The sequence below is a fragment of the Rhipicephalus microplus genome, chromosome 5, assembly GCF_043290135.1.
Source record: "Rhipicephalus microplus isolate Deutch F79 chromosome 5, USDA_Rmic, whole genome shotgun sequence".
NCBI lineage: Eukaryota > Metazoa > Arthropoda > Arachnida > Ixodida > Ixodidae > Rhipicephalus > Rhipicephalus microplus.
The window spans coordinates 102,654,790-102,676,771 of record NC_134704.1 but is presented as its reverse complement, the minus strand read 5'-3'; the positions used below and the strand labels follow the sequence as shown (position 1 = coordinate 102,676,771).

At 44.1% G+C, this 21,982-nt stretch overlaps 1 protein-coding gene across 9 annotated transcripts in view; it reads right to left on the bottom strand.

Annotated features, from left to right (window-relative positions):
- Positions 1-3,510: 3,510 nt before the first annotated feature.
- Positions 3,511-21,982, bottom strand: part of LOC119174291 (apoptotic signal-regulating kinase 1) — a 145,263-nt gene continuing 126,791 nt past the window's right edge. For all 9 annotated transcript variants that reach the window (XM_037425136.2, XM_037425133.2, XM_075895828.1 and 6 more), the window contains one exon: positions 3,511-21,124. In XM_037425136.2, coding sequence (XP_037281033.2) covers positions 21,064-21,124 — 61 coding nt within the window. In that variant the 3' untranslated portion in view covers positions 3,511-21,063. The remainder of the gene's footprint in view (positions 21,125-21,982) is intronic.

The window sequence follows — 21,982 nt, the reverse complement described above, 5'->3', positions numbered from 1 at the left end:
AGCCGCAGTGCCATGAATACAGTGAACTAGTATATACCATGAACTCGAGGTGGTTAAAGGTGGGAAGTAGACCCGAAGCGTCGTAAGAAGTGTGCGTGTGCCACCTCTCGTTTAGTCCATGGAATTTCCGCTGCATGGCGGTGCTTCTATATGGGAAATATATGATGAAAAGATGCGAGATGGTGGTACTTGGAGTGTCGAATAGATGGACAAACGGACACACAGACAGATGCACGGATGGACGCATGAACGGACGCAGGGGCGGATGCATGGACGAACGCAGGGACAGACGCACGAACAGACGCACGCATGGACGGGCAGATGGACGCACGGACGGTCACACAGACGGATACATGGGCGGACGGAAGCAAGAACGAAGGGTCGAATGCTTCGCCCCACTCTCCATCATTCACTCTGTGGATATGCTGCCATTTTTTTTTTTTTTGGGGGGGGGGGGGGGGGTCAACTTTTGGATTTCGGGGAGGGCACCACCTTGCTATATGCCATAGCGCAAAGAAATAAAAATGACAATATAGCCACGAGGTGAATGATGGAGAATGTACCGAAGCTGGGTCCACACGCCCCTGCCGCGCCGCCTCGGCTAGAGTTACTGTATATGGTACTTTTAGGTAGCAAAGGTAACATATACAGTAACTCTAGCGTCGGCCTCCCTTTCTCGTATGCCGGGGTCGGACGCATACCGAATCGAGCTTCGCCATAAGTATAGTGCCTAGAAATATTACTGTCTAGTGTGCTAAGTGCGCGCATTCGGCACGGGAGAGGGTGGCTCCGCATGCGATGACTGCACTCAGATGCCAAAAGCGGCGCTGCGTGTCGAGTGGGTGCACGAACGCGCGAATTTCTTCTCGTCCTGTTGGTGCCGGAGCCTCGCCACGTGTAAAATCAGTGTGTGACAGCTATGATCTGTTTTACTGTTAAGTTCGACGACGCCAAATGTAGGCTGCAACATCCTGAGATGTTAAAAGCTAAGGGGCAATGCAAAATAAGGGCGTCTAAATCTCGCTAGTCTAAATCATCTCCCAGTTTCATACCCAGCCAGCCAGACTTCTGTCGAATGTTTACTTTCAAAATAAGGGCGTGGTTTGTGCCACTGTGCCGAATCGGTTATCGGTCGATTAAGGAAAAGGTGTCTTGTTTCCCGCACCAACGGATCTAGCATGGTTTCCAAAATTAAAAAGTAGCATCAGGAAAGCAGAAAGAAGGCAGATGCCGAAAGCTGTCGTTTGCGAAAGGCATTTTGAGAGTGACTGCATCTAACTATCTGTTCTGATCAGGGTGAACGGTGTCGGGAACGAAAGCGCCGTTTAAGCATAATTTCAAATGTCAATATTTATGTAAAAAAAGTGAAAATACTGCTTCAAATTTCAGTCACACACTTTTTTTTTTTCCCATTTCAACATCGGACGCCCTTTGCAACAACCTATTGAGTATCATATTGTAGCGATGTTGAATGACTCGGGGGTATCATAAAACGTAATTATTAAAAGGGCGAATCTGTGTCCGCAACTCGAAGTGACTATGGTCGTAGAACTACGTGTCAGTCGAACACCAAATATGTTCTTCACGTGCCTTCTTCTTTTCCACGACAAGTCCCGAGTGCGTGGCGCATATCAGCCGGGTTCAGCTGGGTGCTCGTGCCATCATCGTCTCTGCGCGACACAAGACGGCGCGGCGCGCATGTGTGTCCCTGGGTAAACCTACTGCATATTATACCTTTAGGTAGCATACCTAAAGGTAGCATATACAGTAACTCTATCCCTGCGCACGCGGTGATGGGCGCGTTGTTTGAATGCAGGCAAGATGTCGCGGCAATATGCAGCGTGTGTCAGATTGTTCATTTGCATGTTATCATTTCTTTCCACTGGAATCCTAGTGGAATGCAGGCTAAGAGGTAAAGGTTTTTGGGTCTTCTGTGATAATTCTTGCTCTCAAGAACAAATCACATTTTAAAATAACTCTGGTGATTATACTGTCAATGGTCTTTAAATATGACTTCTTTGCACACTGCAGCCACTTTGAGCACCCACCCACCCACCCACCCACCCACTACCTACCTACCTACCTACCTACCTACCTACCTACCTACCTACCTACCTACCTACTTACCTACCTACCTACCTACCTACCTACCTACCTACCTACCTACCTACCTACCTACCTACCTACCTACCTATCAACCAAATCAATCAATCAAATCGCCTAAGTCTGGGTGCTCTCACGATTACCCCTCAACTTACGGTAAACCAAAATTAGAGTGGGCTGGTAAGATGGTTTGATCTATATGACTCGCTGGTCCTGACATATGACAAGCGGACAATATGATTCGCTGGTCCGGAACGCAAGTGCCCTCGATCCGAAGGCGAGCGCCCTAACCACATGGTTATCCAGGCACGCTGGCAGAGCGCAGCCTAGCCTTGCAAAGAAGGAGGTGGAAAGTGAGCGAAAGAGGAAACAGATATGAGATGGCAAGAAGGGAGAGGAAAGGGGAGGGAGTAAAGCATAGCAGGAAAAGAATGAGCAATAGAAAAAGAAATGCAGAAAGAGATAAAATAGAAATAGGATAACGAAAGAGAGATCCATAGAAAGAAATGATAAAGACAAAAAAATAAATAGAAGCACAGAGAAGAAAAATAGAAGGAATATTGGTATTGCTAAAGTTTAAAAAAACAACAAAAACCACGTTACATAGGTGTGCATCACCTCCGTGGTCTCTTTAGAATTGGGTCTTTAGTGCAAGCTACAGCGATTCTTCTTTTTAATATGTTGGCTTACTTTCGGCATGATCACAAGTGCGTTATGCAACTACAGTGTGTAATTATACCTCTGCGGAGAGCGGCGCCAGCAGACGGGAGTAGTCAAGCTCTAGATGCGAGCACACCATAGTGGCCGCGAAACTACGCAGCCCACGAATGATAAAATATGCCAACTAAAACATGTCCCTCCGGCTATGACGTAATTGGGCCGAAAGACGAGCGAGCTGTATCTAGTTGTCTTTGAGACGTAACTGTAAATTTGTTGCCCAAGTGCTACATTTGGTTCACATATTCGCAGGAACCTCAACTATCGATTGGCAGCATTTTTTCACCAAAAAGGCTGCAGTGCGGCTTAGGTGATGATCATGTGGGATCTCAAATGAAAGAAAGGTTCCATTTCCAGCTGGATCACTGAACCTTTCCAGCTGCAAATCTTTCCAGCTGGAGAAAGTTCAGGTACCGATCATTCAACCATGCAGCACTACGATTCACTTCTCAGTCAAGGAATATCCAGCTGGAATATGGTAGAATTTCAGCCGGGAGCTCTCAGAGTTCCAGGTGGGTATTTATTAACTTTGAGCTGAATTACGAAACCATAAGCCTTTCCAGTTCGAAAGATTTTGGTTCAATAGTGCAGCTGGAAATGTAATTCTGGTAGATATCACTAATTAATTTTTGCGGCTATAGGCATGTGGACGACCCAATAAAGAGGCTTAGAAAATGACACTAGGCAAACGTGAACACTATCATTCTTTATTGCCATTCTTTTTGAGAAACACATTCACTAATAAAAAGTAGCTATGGTATTCTGCAAACTGGAACAGTATTACAAACAGTCATGATGCAAAAGAGCAAAAAAAAAAAAGAGGTTCGAATATCGTTATTTTACCATGCGAATCGTTTAAGCAAAACACCAAAAAAGAAATTTCATGTTTTGAACTTACGAAGGTGAATCGAGTTTGTGAACACGTGATTGGCTATAATGAATACTATCATGAAAGAGCATGCATTCTTCCAATGCTCGACACAACACACCTGTTTATCTTTTCAGGTGTGCCTTGACACAGAGATCAGTGAAAAAGATCACACAAAGCCAACAACAGTGAAAAAGTACACAGTAAATTCAACAACACCAAAAAACATGCCTCAACAATGCTGGCTACCAATAACTACTTGCCATAACCGGTTCGAAATATATTCAACTTGATTAACACCTGCAATATTCAACAATATTGCACAGCGAGTCAACAAACCTGTGCAAAGTCAACGACGATTTTCGCAAATATTCCAACAGAGTTGTTTTGTGGAAAAAGCCGCAGCATCGGAACATTGAAAAAAAAAAAACATACACTCCCACAAGAGGTAACAGCTACACTTGTCAACTACAGAGCTTTCCCAAAATATGTGCGCCTATCATGGCTGTGTGCATATTCAAAATGAAATTGTTTTTTTTTTTTAACTTGCAATGCATTTTTGTACATCATACTGATGAACAAAAAAACTCTAGTGCACTAGTGCACTTGTGAGCTAACTACAGAAGCATTTTTTTATCAGAAGATCACTGCCTTTTGTCAGCTAGATGATGAGCTGAGAAGTAACAATGATTATTGAGCAGATATATGTGTTCTGCAGTGTGATATTATTAAATTATCTTTATTGGAAGTTATGGTTACTTGCACAATTGCTAATGCACAACAAACTCTCATGTGCGTGCTTGACACCATGAATTACTATGCCAAAGGACAGGATTTCAAAATAAAAAACAAGAGATTAGAAACACTTACTTCTTTCACATCATACTTTTTTCAACACGCTCTAACAAAAGTAAAGCAACAAAAGTAAAGCATTCTTCCAGTTACAGTGAAACAATGTGAAATTCTTGCCCTGGAAGTCAACAATCAAGTTGGCCATCGCCTGCCACTGGCAAGCAATGCCCAACTTGATTTGTTGCCGAAAGTACCCAGTAAAGAACGATGTAGAACCGTCCAGCGCAGCTGAATTTTCTTTAAATGTGTATTTCATGCTAGCACAATCGCTGAATGGCACTAATAAGAGATATTGCATAGAAGTGGTTCTACCTGATTTACTGGAGGCGAAGTTTGCATTCTCAGCCCTAAGCTTCCACAATGTCAGCCTGTTCGTCCTTGGCAACATAAATACATAATTCAATTCTTATTTGTATTACGTCTTATGATCAAAATCAATTAGACGTCAAACTTGAATCAAATAGTTATTGCAGAAGACCCAGTGAGATGTGACAAGCAACACGAAGATATGCGGATGGCACATAGAAGGGTTTCACATAATAGCTACAGGCACTTTCAGGAGCACCATCTCACAAAGCACCACAGAGATTTAGTATTTTACTTCGGTTTCTACAGCGCAGTTACGTACGCATAACGTTTTTGATAACCTAAATTGACTTCTATTCCACATGTGAACGAACGTTCCACCATGTTCTATAATTCATGTAGAGGCAATATCATTTTTTTTAAACTGCTATGACAGGCGCACAAAGAAAGCCCCATTTTTGAAAGCCTAGTATGCCCAGATCTATAGCAGACCGCAGCTCTGCACTGCGAAAAGAATAAGCAAAAATATGTACATAGTCTATTTGTACACGAGCAACAATGCATAATGCCAACACGCAATAACACACAACACCATTACGCACACAACATGAAAATTATGAAAGAGGGAACAGTCAACAGTATTATGTAACTCTCCCGCGAAAATGCTCGGCAATGATAACAAAACTTGGTAGCAGCCTCATGACGAGTGGTACTAGTTAATTAGAAAACTAATGCCACAGATGACTTGTACAATTCACTCTACCTACTATGTACACTTCTTTATGCATGAAAAAGTACACGCACACAAACACATATGTCTGCACATATGTGTATGCACACATGTTTGCAGTAACTGAAGTAACAAAAAAAAACATAGGTACTTTTTGATGTGTGATGGCCATAGGCTGGCAATAATCTTGCAGCTGACTCAGACTCCCTTACGAAATTTATTTTGCACTGAAAGCTCACTCGAACTCAGGCTCACCAACATTTACTTCAACCCGTTCTCACTCGGACTCAGACTCACGAATACTGTCCACAACCACGCTCAGTCGGGCTCAAGCTTACCAAAATATTACTCACCCAGATTCACTTGGACTCAGATATGAGTTTCGGTGAGTTGACTCGTGGGTTTGCCGACCTATGGTAATGACTCAGACTCTTAAAACTAAACAGCAAAAAGAGTTTGTAAGGCTCTTTGTTGTTTTTTGTTTAGTTTTTGTACTTCCTTTAGTACGACGTTCGGAGGAAAAGCTAGTGCACTCCAAAGTTTAATGCAAACAGTCTTGCTGAAGTTTGTTGAATGCAAGAGAAAATGAACTTGCTGAGAAATGGACTGGGACGGAAGCTTGCCAGATAACACAGCACAGTGTGGGTAAGCTTCAACTTTGGTAAATTAGCGATAAGTCAAACATGAATAACTCAACATGCCAGACAACCTAAACAAACTTCCTTGATCATTTTCCATGTCTGCCTTCAATGCGGTTGGTGTACCTGTCACTTCTCATTTCTCTATGCGAAAACAGCAAGTTGTTAGAGTTACGAGCACATCGTACTGACAAACGCCACTTACAACATTTTCCTATATGTCAGGAAATGTGCTGTAGTCCTCGCTGCCTGGATTCACAGTGCACAAGGCTGTTGTCGACAAAGCAATTGAACAACATTGTACAATATTGGCAACTGTTTACTGCTCATAATTTACAGCCACTGAAGGCTTTACAGAACTCCATGTACTTCTCCTGATCATCCACAATATCTTAAGTGCACTTTGCGACAATTTAAACTCTAATGTGGCTTTTAGTCAGTGAAAACACTTGGTCTGATTATGCACAAAGCAATACGGAAAAGGCATTGGCTGGTCATAAGACCTTTACTTCTCAGGCGTAAACAGTGGCAGTCTGGCTACAGCTCATAATCAAGTAGCTGTGTATATCAGTGTTCTACTGCCACGATTGTGCATTTGCACTCTAAAAGTCCTACATTCTCATGGCATGCAGTTCTTTAATGTCTGGCCCCACTGCACCCAGCAGTTGCCAATTTATCTGTTTAGATGCTAATACATAAGCATTAATTATTGCAAGTTAACTGGCCTAACAGGTCTGATTATTTCATACAAAATGTAACAATTCAGAATTAACACAACAGACAAAAGAAAGACGGTAAAATTAACACAACTGTTGTTATTTCTTTTGTCTGTCTGGGTACAGACCATAAATTTCATTCAAGTGCAATTGAACACCTAAGTTGCTTCAGCCAGCGCAGTCAAACTTGTAGAAAAAATAGCGCATGACAACAAAACACCGGGCACCCTACTTTTGAAAAGAAATATTCCATCGAGCACTAAACGTATTTATGACTACAGTTGCGCTCTCTTTCAAAACTCGCCAATACGTATCCGCTTCCATGAGCAAACCGAGTGGTGCATGGCCTTTTTACTTTATCTGATCGATCATGTCTCGCGAGTGTCCACACCTAGAAAGTATATATTTTGCACCGTAATAAAGATCATTGTCCACCATGTGTCTAGTTTAGTGAAATAAGTGCACCCTTACAAAAGCACCTTTCTTCCAATACAAGAAGCTTGTCAAAAATTTGCTCCACCACTCAATCAGCAACACCATGTAACGTCAGTTCGTTTCACTACTCAGATAAACAAGGTAACATCACAATGACTGCTGCTTTTTTTTTCATGTTTCCCATATTAGGAATACCCATAGTAAAACACCTATAGGAATACAGTAAAAGCTCAATAATTCAAATTTCATAGGACCGAAAAAAAAAATTTTGGTATTATCTGAGTCTCTAATTATCAAAAGTATCGAGAAAACAACAGAAGTAGGTCTATTGCGTCAACACACTTATTCATGGCTGAGTGCGTAAACGCTGTGCTTATTCTGCAGAACAGCAGCGTAAAATCACCAATTTTTGTCATCCTGCAACTTCTTTCACGATTTGACGCAAGCACAAAAAACCCGTGTCTTAAATAGTGCGAAATGTGCTCCGACCCCCTCCCTTATTAAGTACTGCCATCAGCAACAAGTGCAGATGACGACAATTTTTTTGCCGGTAGCACAGCAGAAAACTGAAAATTTTTCCATCGCAATGTAGCAAGCGAATTTTACACAGATGAAGGCTTTTCATCCTCAACAGCTTGTGTCGTTCTTGAGTTTTTCAACATTGTGCATGTGTTGCAACAAGCGAAAGTGATGCCACTGAGTGGCGCATTTGCTGTAGATGAAACCAACACGATCGTACCCAGAACCGACTCTGATCGCAGTTCTGAAGGCACATGCGCAACCTATGCACACAAAGTTCAAATTAAAGTACCGTGCACAACGGCCACTGCGGACTATCACGAATGGCAACTATGCAACTCTGAAGGCACGCATGCGGCTCAAACAAAACCACTGCTTCTCGTAACCGCTGTAGACGACACCGCAGCTCCAGCTGAAGTGATCATTGATACTTCCCACAACGTTCTTGTATGCCCAGTAAAAACGAAGACAAAAATTTGCCAAGCCTTGGTAAACACGAGTGCGAGTGCAGACAGTGATGACAACCTTTTGAACGCTGACGATAGATGTGGCGGTAAGCTCAAATAGGCACCAAGCGTTCTGGCTTTTCTGTCAATCCCATATACTAGTTGGACTGATGGCGATAGCAATGCAGACTGCACCACCTCATTTCCATTGTCTGCAAATTCTGTTTGTGCTCCATTGCGCCACACGTTTGCGGCACTTTGCTCTCAGAGGTTTGGTGTGCTCAGAGGTTTATTCGAACGAACCACATTGTGGCAAAATATGAACAAAGTAACGTGAGTTTGATGTAATTAAAGAGTGCATATGTTGGCCTGCACTGCAGAACATGTCTGAATAATCGAATCTTTCAAATGAGCAAGTGTTAAATTAACGAGCACATACTGTAATTTATCACGACTAAAGCAATGCGTAAAGGCAACTGATTGTCCTGACACATCTTGCCTTTGCCATGCCATATTGTTTATGCACAGGGGAAGGTTTGAAACAGCAATAAAAATCAAACCCCGCACCATTCTGCATTCATTCTAACTCATGAAAACCTATGCTTAGCACTCAAGTTTAGTTAGGCTCGTACACAGAAAACATACTGCATCATACTACAGAAACTACAAGTCTCAAATGACCCAGAGAAATGTACAGATGTGATAATATATATAAAGAAAGCAAAGGGCCCATATAACATACCGGTTTTGTTAGATAACAGCAACACACAACAACGCAATACAAAAGAACCCTGTTGTCAACATTTAAGTGAATTCTATTTAGGACAAACCCTGTTAAAACTAAACTGTTCGATAAGTTGAGCAATCCTGTTGACATACACTAGCACATGTGCAATGCATCTCTGTTAAACCAAATTTGTGACATGAGCAAATCCCCTTGCTTTCTTAAACCTTTGCCCCACGAGGAGTCTGCCGTAATTTACACCAACCCAATATGCTTATGGCAAAGGACCCGAAGAACAGATAGTGGAACATCACAGCAAAATACTCCGCTGCGTGTGTACGTTGCACAATAAATTGCATTGCATTCAAAATTGTACACGAGCGTGGCTTTGCATTCGTATTCACATAATAAAAACATGTTACAGTAACTGTGTTTGCTACAAGCAAAGGAACGAGAATTGCGTTGCTCTTTGAAATTAAGCACCTAAACGCTAGAGCTGCACCTTGCCTTCTTGGTATGGACAATAGTCCAAGCAAATATGTAACCCATTCAGTTAAGCAATGCTAGAATAAACAGGGTACAAAATTTCCCTCATCACATAACACACTACACAACTACAAACTCTCTGGCAAACTTTTCACCAAGCGGCAATGTAACATTATGACCATGAGCCACTGAAAAGCACGATCATTAGCAGATCTAACCTCACATCGAAATCTAAGTCATGCAAAGCTTACTGGAAACGTAGGCACATCTGCATTCCCAAGTGTAAGTTTTTATGTTCTTGTGATTTCGTGCCTGCAGTTATGCTCATGTTAACAGCTTACTGTGCAAATGCTCGCGAATGTAATCCCCGATATTCTGCAAGCTCACTAACAAGGCTGAATTCAATAGTCGCCCGTCCTGTCTATGTGTTTTCTTCGTTTTTGTGGTCGCGATTTTGGCGCGAGATTGACTATTGAATTCAGACATGCACCGACTAGCCCAACAGAGAGTTGCATGGCCAAATGATGCATGGCCCAACACAGTACCTTGCTATGCAACACATTGCACACATTTATGCTCAAAAGTAATGCCTCACTTTGTACAGGTAACGTCTTGAAGATTTGGAAGACTGTCCTTTGCAGTACTCAAGAACTATCTGTATGCTGTGTACAGTTGTGAGCAATACGACAGGAACACTGAATTTATTTTCTTAAAAGTCATAGTGGCTAAATGACTTTGGCAAACGCAAAAGTATTCATGGTACTAAATGCTCAAGCAGAAATGTAACTCTCACAATTCAGTGCTTGCCATTCATATCGGTACATTGCAAGTAATCAAAGATTATACACAAAATCAGTGTTCCCACACAAGATGCTCATGTTGCTCACACTTAGTCGGCACTTGACGAGACAAATGTACAAACTAACAAGTACAGACACACACATGCAAACAGCTCGATGCATTGCAAATTGGAGCACATACCGTGACTTCCAACGGCAACACAGCTGGAATTGCAGTCCCACTGGAATTTAGTTGGAGCAAACTATCGTGCACATGATGTGCGTTTCTTTGATTACAGGCAAGGTAAACATTTCTCTGCTTTTTTTTGTGTGTGTGTCCTTGTTAGGGATGCGCTCAACACCATTCATTCACCACTTGGCAAAACATACACTGACTATAAGACACAATGCAGCAGTAAGCAAGGATGCTTCCCTTCAAAAATGCGAGTCAGATGCAATAGCAGCTGCCTTCCAACATGTGAGTGAGCAGATAGACAAAAGTTTTAAAATAGATCTACCGTTACATGTTCAAACATTGGTGTCAGAAAGCACGTGCTTCTTGACACAATTATGAAATTGCTTAGTGGCACTAAAGATGCATCACTCTTCTGCATGCGCAACTGAAAGCAATGTCTAGAGGAAAAATGATTTAGGCGGTAGTAATAAATTAGCACTGTACAGTGAAACCCCGGTCATACATTCTTAAAAAAAAAAAAAACACGTAGCAGCAAAAGCACTGTCTGGAAGAATGTACTATCCAGCATCACTAAATGATCATGCTGTAACACCTAAGAAGTGGGGCTATGATAGAGCTCCCCTCGAGATATCTAAGGCTTATACTGAGATTTGGGCTGTGGTTTTTATGAGAGTACAAGTTGCAGAAACAGTAAGCTGACACAGTGAAACGAGTTGTAAACGTGCAAGACATAACAGGAATTCACTCTATAAATGTAAGTGCTTGACGTCACGAAGTTGGCAGCGCTAGGTGTCGAAAGCATGCACACTGTCACTTGTTTCGGTATTTAAAGGGTCACTAAACCGAAACAAGAAACTAGTCTAGCCAGATGAAGTACCGTATTTACTCACATAATTTGCGTGCTTTTTTTTTTTTTGGTGATTTTAGAGCTCGGAGAAAGAGGTGCGCAAATTACATGGGGATTTCGTGAACGCATTCATAATAATGTGCAATAGACTTAACACACGTAGTATATATATACATAAAAAAGAGAAAATACATTGGAGCGCAAAGTGTACTGCTTTCATTTCACAAAATTAGCATGTAGTTTAGCCAGTCAGACCCGGTCACGTGCGGTCGAGGCAGAATCACTGATCGAGAGGCTCATTTGGGAATCACCGTTGCGACCGCAGTCCCCACCCTCCCAAAGCGCATCGTCTTCGGTTCCGTCGAGCACATTCGAATGTGCCCTTGAAGCTCTTTTCGGCAATGCTGGAAGAAACACCACGGCGATTCCGGAAGACCACAGCGTTTGCACATAACTGAAAAGACCTTTTTCAGCAGCAAAGACTTCTACTATTAAGCATGCACTTTTCCGATAATTCCTGTAATGATCGCGCCGGTCATCACAGGTTCAAGAACTCTACGCTGAAGTGCTTGGGTGCTGCACAGTTCCCGCTTCTTTGGCAAACTTTATAACAGCGAGCTTGAATTTCGCCGCATATATTATTATTGTAGCCCATCGCAATGGAAAAGTAGAAACACAAGGGACGCATGGTGAAACTTTTGAAATCAACCAAATGAGCAAATGCAGAGAACGATAGGAACGCATTACACGGCAGCGGTGGGAAGCCGGCAACGTGACGTCCCCACAGGTAATGGCCGGGTTATCTACGTCTAGGGACCATGTGATGTTTAGTCGACGCGCTGCGGCGCGAGCCAGTGTCCAGACAGAACGAAGCTGCGACGCAGGGTGCCCAAACGTAAGGTCCACTGATCCCCTCAAGTACGCCTCGAGTTCAAATCGGGTGACTTCCCAACCCAATCTTGCTGAGGCGACGGAGTAGGCATCGGCACGAGCGATTTCTCGAAGCTGAGTGTCAGGCGTTGTCAGGAGCTTGAAGGCCGAATCTATGCAGCAAATGTCGCTGAGTACGGCCGTCTCTGGTACGGAAGCTGCTCCTCCCGCCAAACTGCCGTAGATGTAGTTCGTAGACGCATTCGTCGGAAGATAAAATGTTCTCTTTACAAGTGGGCGGACTGCATTATCCAGGCGTTTCCAGTCGGTCTTCATTAACGTACCGAACCTCATGGCAAAGTGTAACGCTGGAAATACGAATGTACGAACAGTGTCAATACGTTGCCACGGGGTGAGGAGAGATGAGAAGATGCGCTGTGCCTGTGATATGGCCTCATCGATAAATGTTGTAGACGTCGTGGACAGTTGAAAGCCAACGGTTCGTCCGAAAAATCGTTGAGGCTGATAGTCTTCTAGCGCCGTGATTGGTGTTCCTGAAACGAGAAAACGCGTCGGGCGCATACCCACGGGTGTCGTGTCACACATGTGTAAAGATGAACACTTAGCGGGATTGAGGGCGAGGCCCAAGGTTGAAGCCAGGGTCTCGATACGGTCAATGAGGCTTTGTAACATGTCCGGCGAAGTGGCCAATGGTGTTAGGTCGTCAGCGTAAGCCAGGATATTATGTGACTTTTCAGCACCCTGGACGTTGCGGATGACAGGATCGATGACCAGGTTGAAAAAGAGGCCGCTTAACGGACATCCCTGGCGAAGACCCGCAAGTATAGGTATTGGTGTAGTTGAGCCTTCGTCAGCTACGATGACTGTGCTGTTGTCACGGTATAGGTCCTTGATCAAAGATGTAAAAAGTTCGCCCACTCCCGACCCTCGGAGCGCGTCTAACAGTGCCTGGCGGGGCACGGAGCCGTACGCGTTGGTAAAGTCGAGGAAGGCAGCGCAAAGATCGGGACCACCGGACCGAGCAATGTCGAACCTGTGTTGGAACAGGTAATTGAGCTCAAACACGCCATCGAAAGGCAAGAATCCCTTCTGGCAATGCGATATGACCGCATTTTGCGTAGCCCAAGTCCGAAGTCTGGCAGCTAAACACTTGGCATACAGTTTAGATGCTGTACAACCTAGGGCAATAGGTCGCCAGTTGCTTGTGTTGGCTGGGTCGCCCTTTTTATAAATGAGGACCGTACGCGATGTTCGCCAGGAGGTGGGTGTACACCGCCCAAAACCGTCCCTTAGGATCGACGGAACGCCAATGACTGTAGGTCAGACGATCCGATCCAGGTGCGGTATTCTCGGACTTGCGTAGCCGCATATAGACTTTCTCCAGTGTGAAGGTTGAGGTGTCAACCGGTTCAGGTGCCACGGGACGTTGGAATAGGAGTCTTGTGTCGGCAGACCGCGCCGACCACGTGGATGTCCAATGATCTTGAAGTTCGGTCAATGGAATGGTACAAGGGCCAGAAGGCCCCTCCAATACCAGACGAACCGCACGTCGGTGATTATGGCGGTAAAGACGCTGAATCGCCGCTGCGTTGGACGGGTTGACAGGAGGTCGTGGTGGTTCCGCAGAAGAAGGGGCCGGAAGGCGTACAGCCTCGGATGCGAGGGCGACGGCCTGGTCTCAGATACGCTCGCACTGTGTCCAAGAGGTGTTCCACGTACGAATCCACAGAGTAGTTCCATCAACTCACCAAGAAGCGTCGTGTGGTCTGGAGGCAATTCCATGACAGGGTCGTCGACCGTGGGTATCGCAGTGTCGTCGTCAATGTCGTCCCCACCTGGATCTTCGGACAAATCAGGAGCGTGAGAAGTGGCGCCGGAAGACAGTGAGGACGAATATCGCGGGTGCAGTAAGGTGCCTGAAGACGCCAGGGCTGCCATTGAAGAAGACAACGAACCGCGTGTGGAGACAACAGCGCGGTGGGTCGGTGAGACAGGTCCTTGGTCAAGTAGTTCCGGGTCGTGCCCAGAAGGTGACCGTGGTCTTGATAGCTCCGCAGGAACCAGAATCCTCGCAGACGCCTTGTCGGGAACGTCAGTGGAATGACCGGAAGACGTGATGTAACGCGAAGGCCTGGAAGAGCGACGTACGGTCGAGGCAGCGCGTGAACCATGTGCAGGGGGCACCGGGCTGTTGCAAAGCGAAGTCGTCAGGGAGCCGGAAACCGAGACCGAATCCCGCAGTGAAGCTGACCCGCTAGAAGACTGTGAAGGGGAGGTCGAGTCGGACACCACCGAGGGTGTCGAGCGGTGCAGGGTGCCGGTGTCCGAATGAGATGACGACGTCGCGCGGTGCGTGCGACGACGGCGAACAGCCCGTGAAGCCAGTGGCGAGGACAAAGAAGATGAAGAATTGGAGCTGGTGGGTGTAGAGCCATCTGGCCCACGCTGATTGGCTGTTGAGAGCTGGCCTGTTTGCCTGTGGCAAAAACGCGTGTGATTAAGTAGTCCACACGCCGATGTAAATGTGGCGTCACATGTCGGGCAACGACGTCGCTGAGTGAAAGAAAGGGAAGAAGAATATATTATTATTGTAGCCCATCGCAAAGGAAGAGTAGAAACACAAGAGACGCATGGTGAAACTTCTGAAATCAACCAAATGTGCGGATGCAGAGAACGATAGGAACAGTTGGTGTGACAGGGCAACAAGCCCTCCCATGCCTCCAATGTAGTTGTTTTTGTTGTGACTCGAGCATGCATTCTTACGACGGAAGAGATGGGGATACATAGGGAGGCAAACCCTCGAGCAGTTCTGGCGACCCATATCGGCATTTAGGTACAACATTCTACGGACCCTAGTTCGACAGAAGTCTCCGGGAGAAGGGCCTTGACACTCGCAGCCGATTAGATTGTGCTCGCACGCTTGGTGAGGCGCACCCCCTGTGCGCCAGTTCAAAGCATCCTAAGGTCCAAAGTCTCTATATGGGCACAGCAACGAGCTGGCTCGGGCAGGTCGGGGAGCGCAAAATATGCGAGTAAATATTTTTTAGGGGTGAAGCTCCTAAAGGCGTGGGTCTGTCCATCCCTTATATGTATGTATGTATGTATGTATGTATGTATGTATGTATGTATGTATGTATGTATGTATGTATGTATGTATGTATGTATGTGTGTATGTACGTACGTGCGTACGTACGTACGTGACCGCCTATAGTTGGACCATTGCCATCAGCCCACAACTTCGTCCTTCATAATATCCCACTATGCCCCATCACCAATCCACCACTTCACCGACCATAAAGCAAATACTGTTGAGAAAACAGCCCATATGAAATGCAAGATGGTCGTGTACTTCTACCCAGGTGCGCATTAAAGAACCATAGATTGTCCCACTGTGTCCACCCTTTGTTTGTACGTGACCGCCTATAAATCCACCTTTGCAAACTGCCCACAATTTCGTCCTTGCCAACATCCCATCACTATTTCGTCCAACCTATTTTGTCCATGCAAACCATGCCTCGTCACCGATCTACCACTTCACTGACCATAAAGACTTTATAATGAAGGGGGAACGGAAGCGACGTATAGCTACCACTTACGAATAATAAAATTTCTTGTATAAATATATACAGTGTTTGTCACATCTTTGATCAAGTAGTGGGTGATATTCGCGGATGGTTCACGGTTTAACAATGAAACCCTCCAGCGCTTCGCCCCACTCATTATGATTCACTCTATAGATATGCTGTGACTTTTTCTTTACTAAAACTGGCAATATATTAGAGATGTGCAAATTATGCGAGTAAATGCTATATTCTGAAAACTTCCTTGTCCTCAATTCCATCACGGTGTTTACTAATATCAGACGAAATAAAAGACTGCCTTCACATTCAAATTTCGTGCTAAAATCTCCTATGATGTTCCGATTTCAAAGAAGTGCAAACTTAAGCAGCTCATTTTATTTTGTTAGACACACATTAATGGGAAGTATCAGACAATGATGCCAAGGAAAGTACAGCAGATGTTACTAGTGGTAACTGCAACGTAAACGTGAAGAAGAGAAAAACCATTTCAAAGTAAAGTTTTTTCATATTTTGGCAACATTGGTTCAATGAAGTATCCTGAAGCTTGATGTTCTATGTCTCTGGCTACCTTAGAGGGTAACGCACTTCATATTTACCGATTAGAAACTATATGTAGGTCCTAGCAGACGCCATAAAAATTTACGGCGCCACGGTGATTTGTACAAGAACTTCAAAACAGTGTTGCCAACAGCATTTTTTTTTTTCGCTGCATTTTCTTGCTCGCCAATGTATCTTGTTATAACAAGCGTGGTGATATTGGTGGTGTGTAATTGTAATTTACTAATACGAAAAAAAAACTTTTTTTCTTCTCTTCAGTGTCCCCTCTAAACTATGGCGCATCTCCATATTCTTGGCGTGCCCCAACTGCATGCATGATTTTAGTGCATTTTGTGTGCACACAGGCTGCGCTATCCCGACCCCTGTGCATTACACCCTCAAACTTCAATATAACAAACACAGATATAACGAAACATTGGTTATAAAGAAGTAAAATAAAATAGTCTTACAATGAATAAAATGTTAGGAATAACCTTTCTAAGGCATTTTTGGATATAACAAACTTATTTTCTTGCAAGACGCCACTTTGTTATAATGAGGTTTGAGTGTAGTAGGTCTCCTATAGAAAAAGCAGCCGATACCAAGATCACCTGCTCTTCTGGTGCTTTGAATGAATGTGAACCGGCCTTTCTTCATGCTGCTCGGTATCATGTGTGATGACGGGGCCCTCTGTGAGCGTGGTCCATAAATATTGTGCTTTTCGGAAATATTGTGCTTTTCGACAACCAGTTCAAGGTTAGTGCTCATTTTGTTTGTCCACATTGTCTGACTGGTGTAGTGGAATGCGCCCATCAGATGTATGCAACTAACTAGCCCAATAAGGCGTACTTTTAGACAGTACATTCGAGCCTGCATGTATTGAATCTTAAAGGAAATAACAAAAAAGGTCCTATATACAGGTTATTCAATATATGAAAACTTCATACATTGAAAGCATATTCAAAAAGATTTTGCAAGTACATACAAGATTCTATATACACACTTCTTTACATGAGGATTCGATATAGGCGGAATCAACAATACAAGGCCATTTTTGTGTCCCCGACTGACAAAGTTGGCACCGGGAAATTGTACAGAACATAAGAACGAGGTTCTACTGTGCAATGCCAAATAAACTACTCCTCCCTACTCAGATTTGTGTTGTTTTACCCTGCACGTGGAAACCTAATCTGGTTGCCATGCTTCCAAAGTTCTCAAGAGTTTTCACAAAGGCCCTCAGCCACTATCTCGTACGTGTGCACACCCAACAATCTTTGCTCATTTTCGTGCAGATGCATTGTTTGCAGGGGCTGATAATGAAATCTGATGCAAATAAATGCCTACTTTCATGTTCTTTGTCACATTCATAGCTAGTAGGCGATGGTCTCAAATGCTGGCTTCGACCATATTTGATGCAGTATGTCATCAGTGCATTTTTTTTTCGCTTTCTCAAGAAACACTGGTGTTTTTATTCAGACTCAAAGTACACTAATGTAAGCCTCAAAACAATTACTTCTCCACAGTTTGCGATTTGCGATTTCAACATTACGCCATCCAGTCTATTACCAGTCATTTTACGTTAATACATGCCTTTAAATGCCTCAGTCATTTTGCGAGAACAGCCAGAAAGGCTTTTAATAGCCGAGGGTTTGAGAATCCCGTTGTGAGACAATGTAAAAAATTAAAACCTAGCCAAGCAAAAAAAGACGAGCATTTATAAAAAAATAGGTATATATAGTGTATACATAATAAAAACCCTTATGTTGGATGCATTCATCAAATGGTTGCTCTCCAAGCATACAAAGCATGCACACATCTGGCTGAGAAGAATGTCGTCTCTGCCATCATGAGATGCTAGAGCGACGAAGCGAGGATGGGCCTTCCTCTGAAGAACTGATTATTAAAACTTCAATCCCCGTCTGCTTGTCGTTCGCGTTCACTACTGCGCAGTAAACATCAATCGTGAAACCTAGCTCGCTGCTATGACAGCTTTAACCACGGAACTGTTAAAGCAGAGAAGAATAGCCGGAGATCTGTTCTGCAGGCTTTCTTGCCCACCTGTGAAAGTGAATCCTGACAAGATAGAGAGCAAGGATAAAATAGGGGGGGGGGGGGGGGGAAAGCCCAGTGTAGTGAGGGTGAAGTTAGGTATAAAGCAAGAGAGCAAAGGCAAAGCTTATGGCAGGAGCGGAGGGAGCAGCTGGTGTAGGGAAGAGGAGAGATCAGGAACACGATTGGCTGTGTCAGTGAAAGAAGCCGACCAATGGCAGGGTGCCTTCGAGCACAGGAGGTGCTGCTGAGATGGAAAGGCACGCTGATGCCACCAGCTCCACCTTTTAATGAGCCTTTGCAACATGAAGCCATTTGAAGCTGCGCACAGCTTTCAATAAAAAAAACAAACCGGAAAGTAATCTAATTTGAGATACTTGATGAAAGAGAACACATTTTGGTGAAAATCATGCAAGAAAGAAAAACAGGCACATGCCAATCGAGGAAGTATTGCTTCACAAGCCTCTTGTTTCCCCGCATTCAAGACATTGTTGAAAATGAGATGCAGTTAAAAGAGGAAGCATACTGCAATTTCAGGAGCTTTTTATAAGCCTGAGCATTTGCAAGAATCCTAAAACAAACTCAGTCCTTTGGGCCTAACCTACTTTACGCTTAGTGCAGCATAACACCTCGACAATGCTACAATGCTAAATGATGCATTGCCACCTGTCATACCAAATGCGAATGAGCAAACTTTTCCTACATGCAAGCACACGTTGAGTGAGCAAAAAAATGTGAGCAGCAGCTAGCCCAATCATGTACGTCGAGAGGAAAACAGTGAAATTGGCTTTGCTGCAACACCTTGCTGCCCCGAGAATATGAAAATCGCTTCGTTCTAGTAAAGAAGGCGCAACGACGTGATCAATCCTTACTTTAAAGGGGCCCTGTAACACTTTTTGAGCATGGCCAGAAATGCTGGGGATCGGTAGTAGAGGCTCCCGACAACACGCGAGCCAAATATAGCACAGCACACGGCCTGGAATTCACAATAAATTACCAAAGTCAGCTAAAATTGCTTTCTCTTCTCTCGACAAATGGCGAAATATGCCCAAAAATCACATGTGAATTACCCATCTATCAGCCATTGACTGATTTGTACATGGCGCGCTCACTCGTTACAAAGATCGCCGCAAGAGGCCGCGGCCGCGACTTGTGCACACGTGCGCGCGCGATCACGCCAAAAAAGCGGCGCATTGGAAGGGGAAAAAAAAAAGTGCTAAAGGCCATGAGGCACTTGTGACGTTTTTCTGTGGCCCTGTCGTCCCTCTCTGCTTAGCTTCCAGTGCTTTCGTCGGGACGAGAGAAGAGAGAATGCCATTGCAGCATGCGACAAACCTTTGCAACTCCACTCGCACTGGACGGATTCTTAAAATTTTTGTGGCATTGAATATGTGAGACAATAAGTTTTTCTAGTGAATTCATTCCGTGGTTACTCGAAAAAGCGTTTCAGGGCCCCTTTAAGCAATCTGCAAACATAAGGAGGATGATCCAGAACCGTAGCCAGAAAAAAGCACATTTTGCTCGCACTTCACCCTCTCCCCCCCCCCAAAAATTTCTGCTTTCACCCTTGCCCTGAACTGCAGCTTGGAGACTTGTTTCACCGTTTTACAATACCTCTGCTATGATGAAAAGCCTGCTCGAAGTGACCACAAAGCAATTACGACAGCATGCTTCATACCAATCTGTTAGTACATAAAAATGGTAGACATAGCTAAAAAAAAAAGATATCCTTGAAACGAGGACAAGGCTTAGGATATGTCATTTCTGAAGGCCACATCCTAGAGTGAATGATTGAGCACGTGTGTTCCCACAAGTCCAAGAGCTGTAGAGCTCTGTCCTAATGTTGGCTACATTTCTGAACTAGCTGTTTACACAGACATGCTGTTGAGTGGGTCTAGATGAGCAAAAAACATGACCTGTTTCATCCTTTGGTTGAGGTCACTACGCTAGCTCTACTGTACAGGACACTTTCTCAATTTCAAGCGATACATTGATGCTTCTGAACATGTGACATTACATTTAAGGTTTTTCTCATAATCCATCCCTGTGCGCCGAGATATCGAAATTCGATAAACTGAGCATTGAACCGACAGACCACCCATAGTGTCCTAAGCCTGTTGCACCCTTAATGTAATCGAGATAACCCAACTCTTTTTGACAGGAATATGAGCCTTACATGAGCAAATACATAAATGAGTCAAATGGATTGGGCGTTAACAAATGATCTGCAGGAAGTTGGGTGAAGAAACTTCCGAGGACGTGTAAAGCCCGCGCGGCGCTGCAAAAGAAAATCCCTGCGCTAATTATTCCTACACATTGAATTAAAACAGGGAGTTTCTGCATCTATAGTGCTCGGGGTTCACTCGGGAAACTGTGTACCGAGACTTCCCGCTGTACAGTCTCGGTACGCGCTGCAACTGCCCTTACTCAGTTTGCTTGTTGGAAGGTAGCCACTGCGGCACACGGCTCTGTTGCCTCAGTACCAGACCCACTCCTAATGAAGGACGTATCTGACATCTCCCGGCTTCTTGCTTCGGCGGGCCACAGTGACTGCGTTGACCCATCACTCGCGAGGGGGAGATTTCACTGCCGGTGCTTCTGAAGACTTCGCACAGTATCCTTGTTTCCTAGACCGGTCTATCCTCAGGACAACCTGTCCCGATGCTGCTGTATGGCTTTCCAAATGCGGAGTTCGGGACCCAACCTGCGAAGAAACGAGACTCGACCGGGTCACTAAATGCACTCGCAGCTGAAAACTTTTAGGACTGCTAATTTCGAGACTGCGCTGCCGTGAAAATTATGGAAAAAAAAAATAGAAAAAAAATGCACATTCTCAGAAACTTTCATACCTTTATTTGAGCCCTTTTTCTTTTTTTTCCCTTCTAAAAAGTGTATTACATCATGAACTCGCCATGGTGCTTATTGCTGATGATGTAAAACAAACAATATCTGCTGCATGCTAAAATTGTAGGCTTGCACAACTTTTTTCGGTGGTGAGTTATTCCATTGTTGGCCACTTAAGTGTTAACGAAGTGACAGCTACTTGAGTAATCAAACAGTATTTTGAATTTTTCCATGAAGTCTAGTGCTTTCTGATTTTGGCTAGAGTTTTTAACGTTTTAAAAGTAGCAGGTCTGGCCTCTTATGCACCTTCTAAGTATCAAGAGCAAACATGCTTCTTTTCAAGCAAAAATAACCTGTAGCTCTGCATTTTGTAATTTTGTTTTCGTCTTACTTTCCGCCATATTTCATACCACAAAAGTTCAAGGGTACACTAAAGCGAAGCAAATAATCAGTTTAAACTGACAAGTTTAACGCTGAGATCTCTGCTGTCGACTTCACCTTCATAGGTTCAACAGAGAGAAAATATCTTGCGCCGGAATCTCTCCAAGTAACATCACAGATTCTCATGTGCTTTCAGACTTTGCCGACAATGAGTCAATAAACTTTTGTGGAATCTGGCATCTTAAGACTCTGACCTTGTTGGAGGACTTAATTGATTGCTTCATTTTTACCTTTTAGAAAGGCCCTAGCTTATACCATCAAAGTCTATGACCTCAAG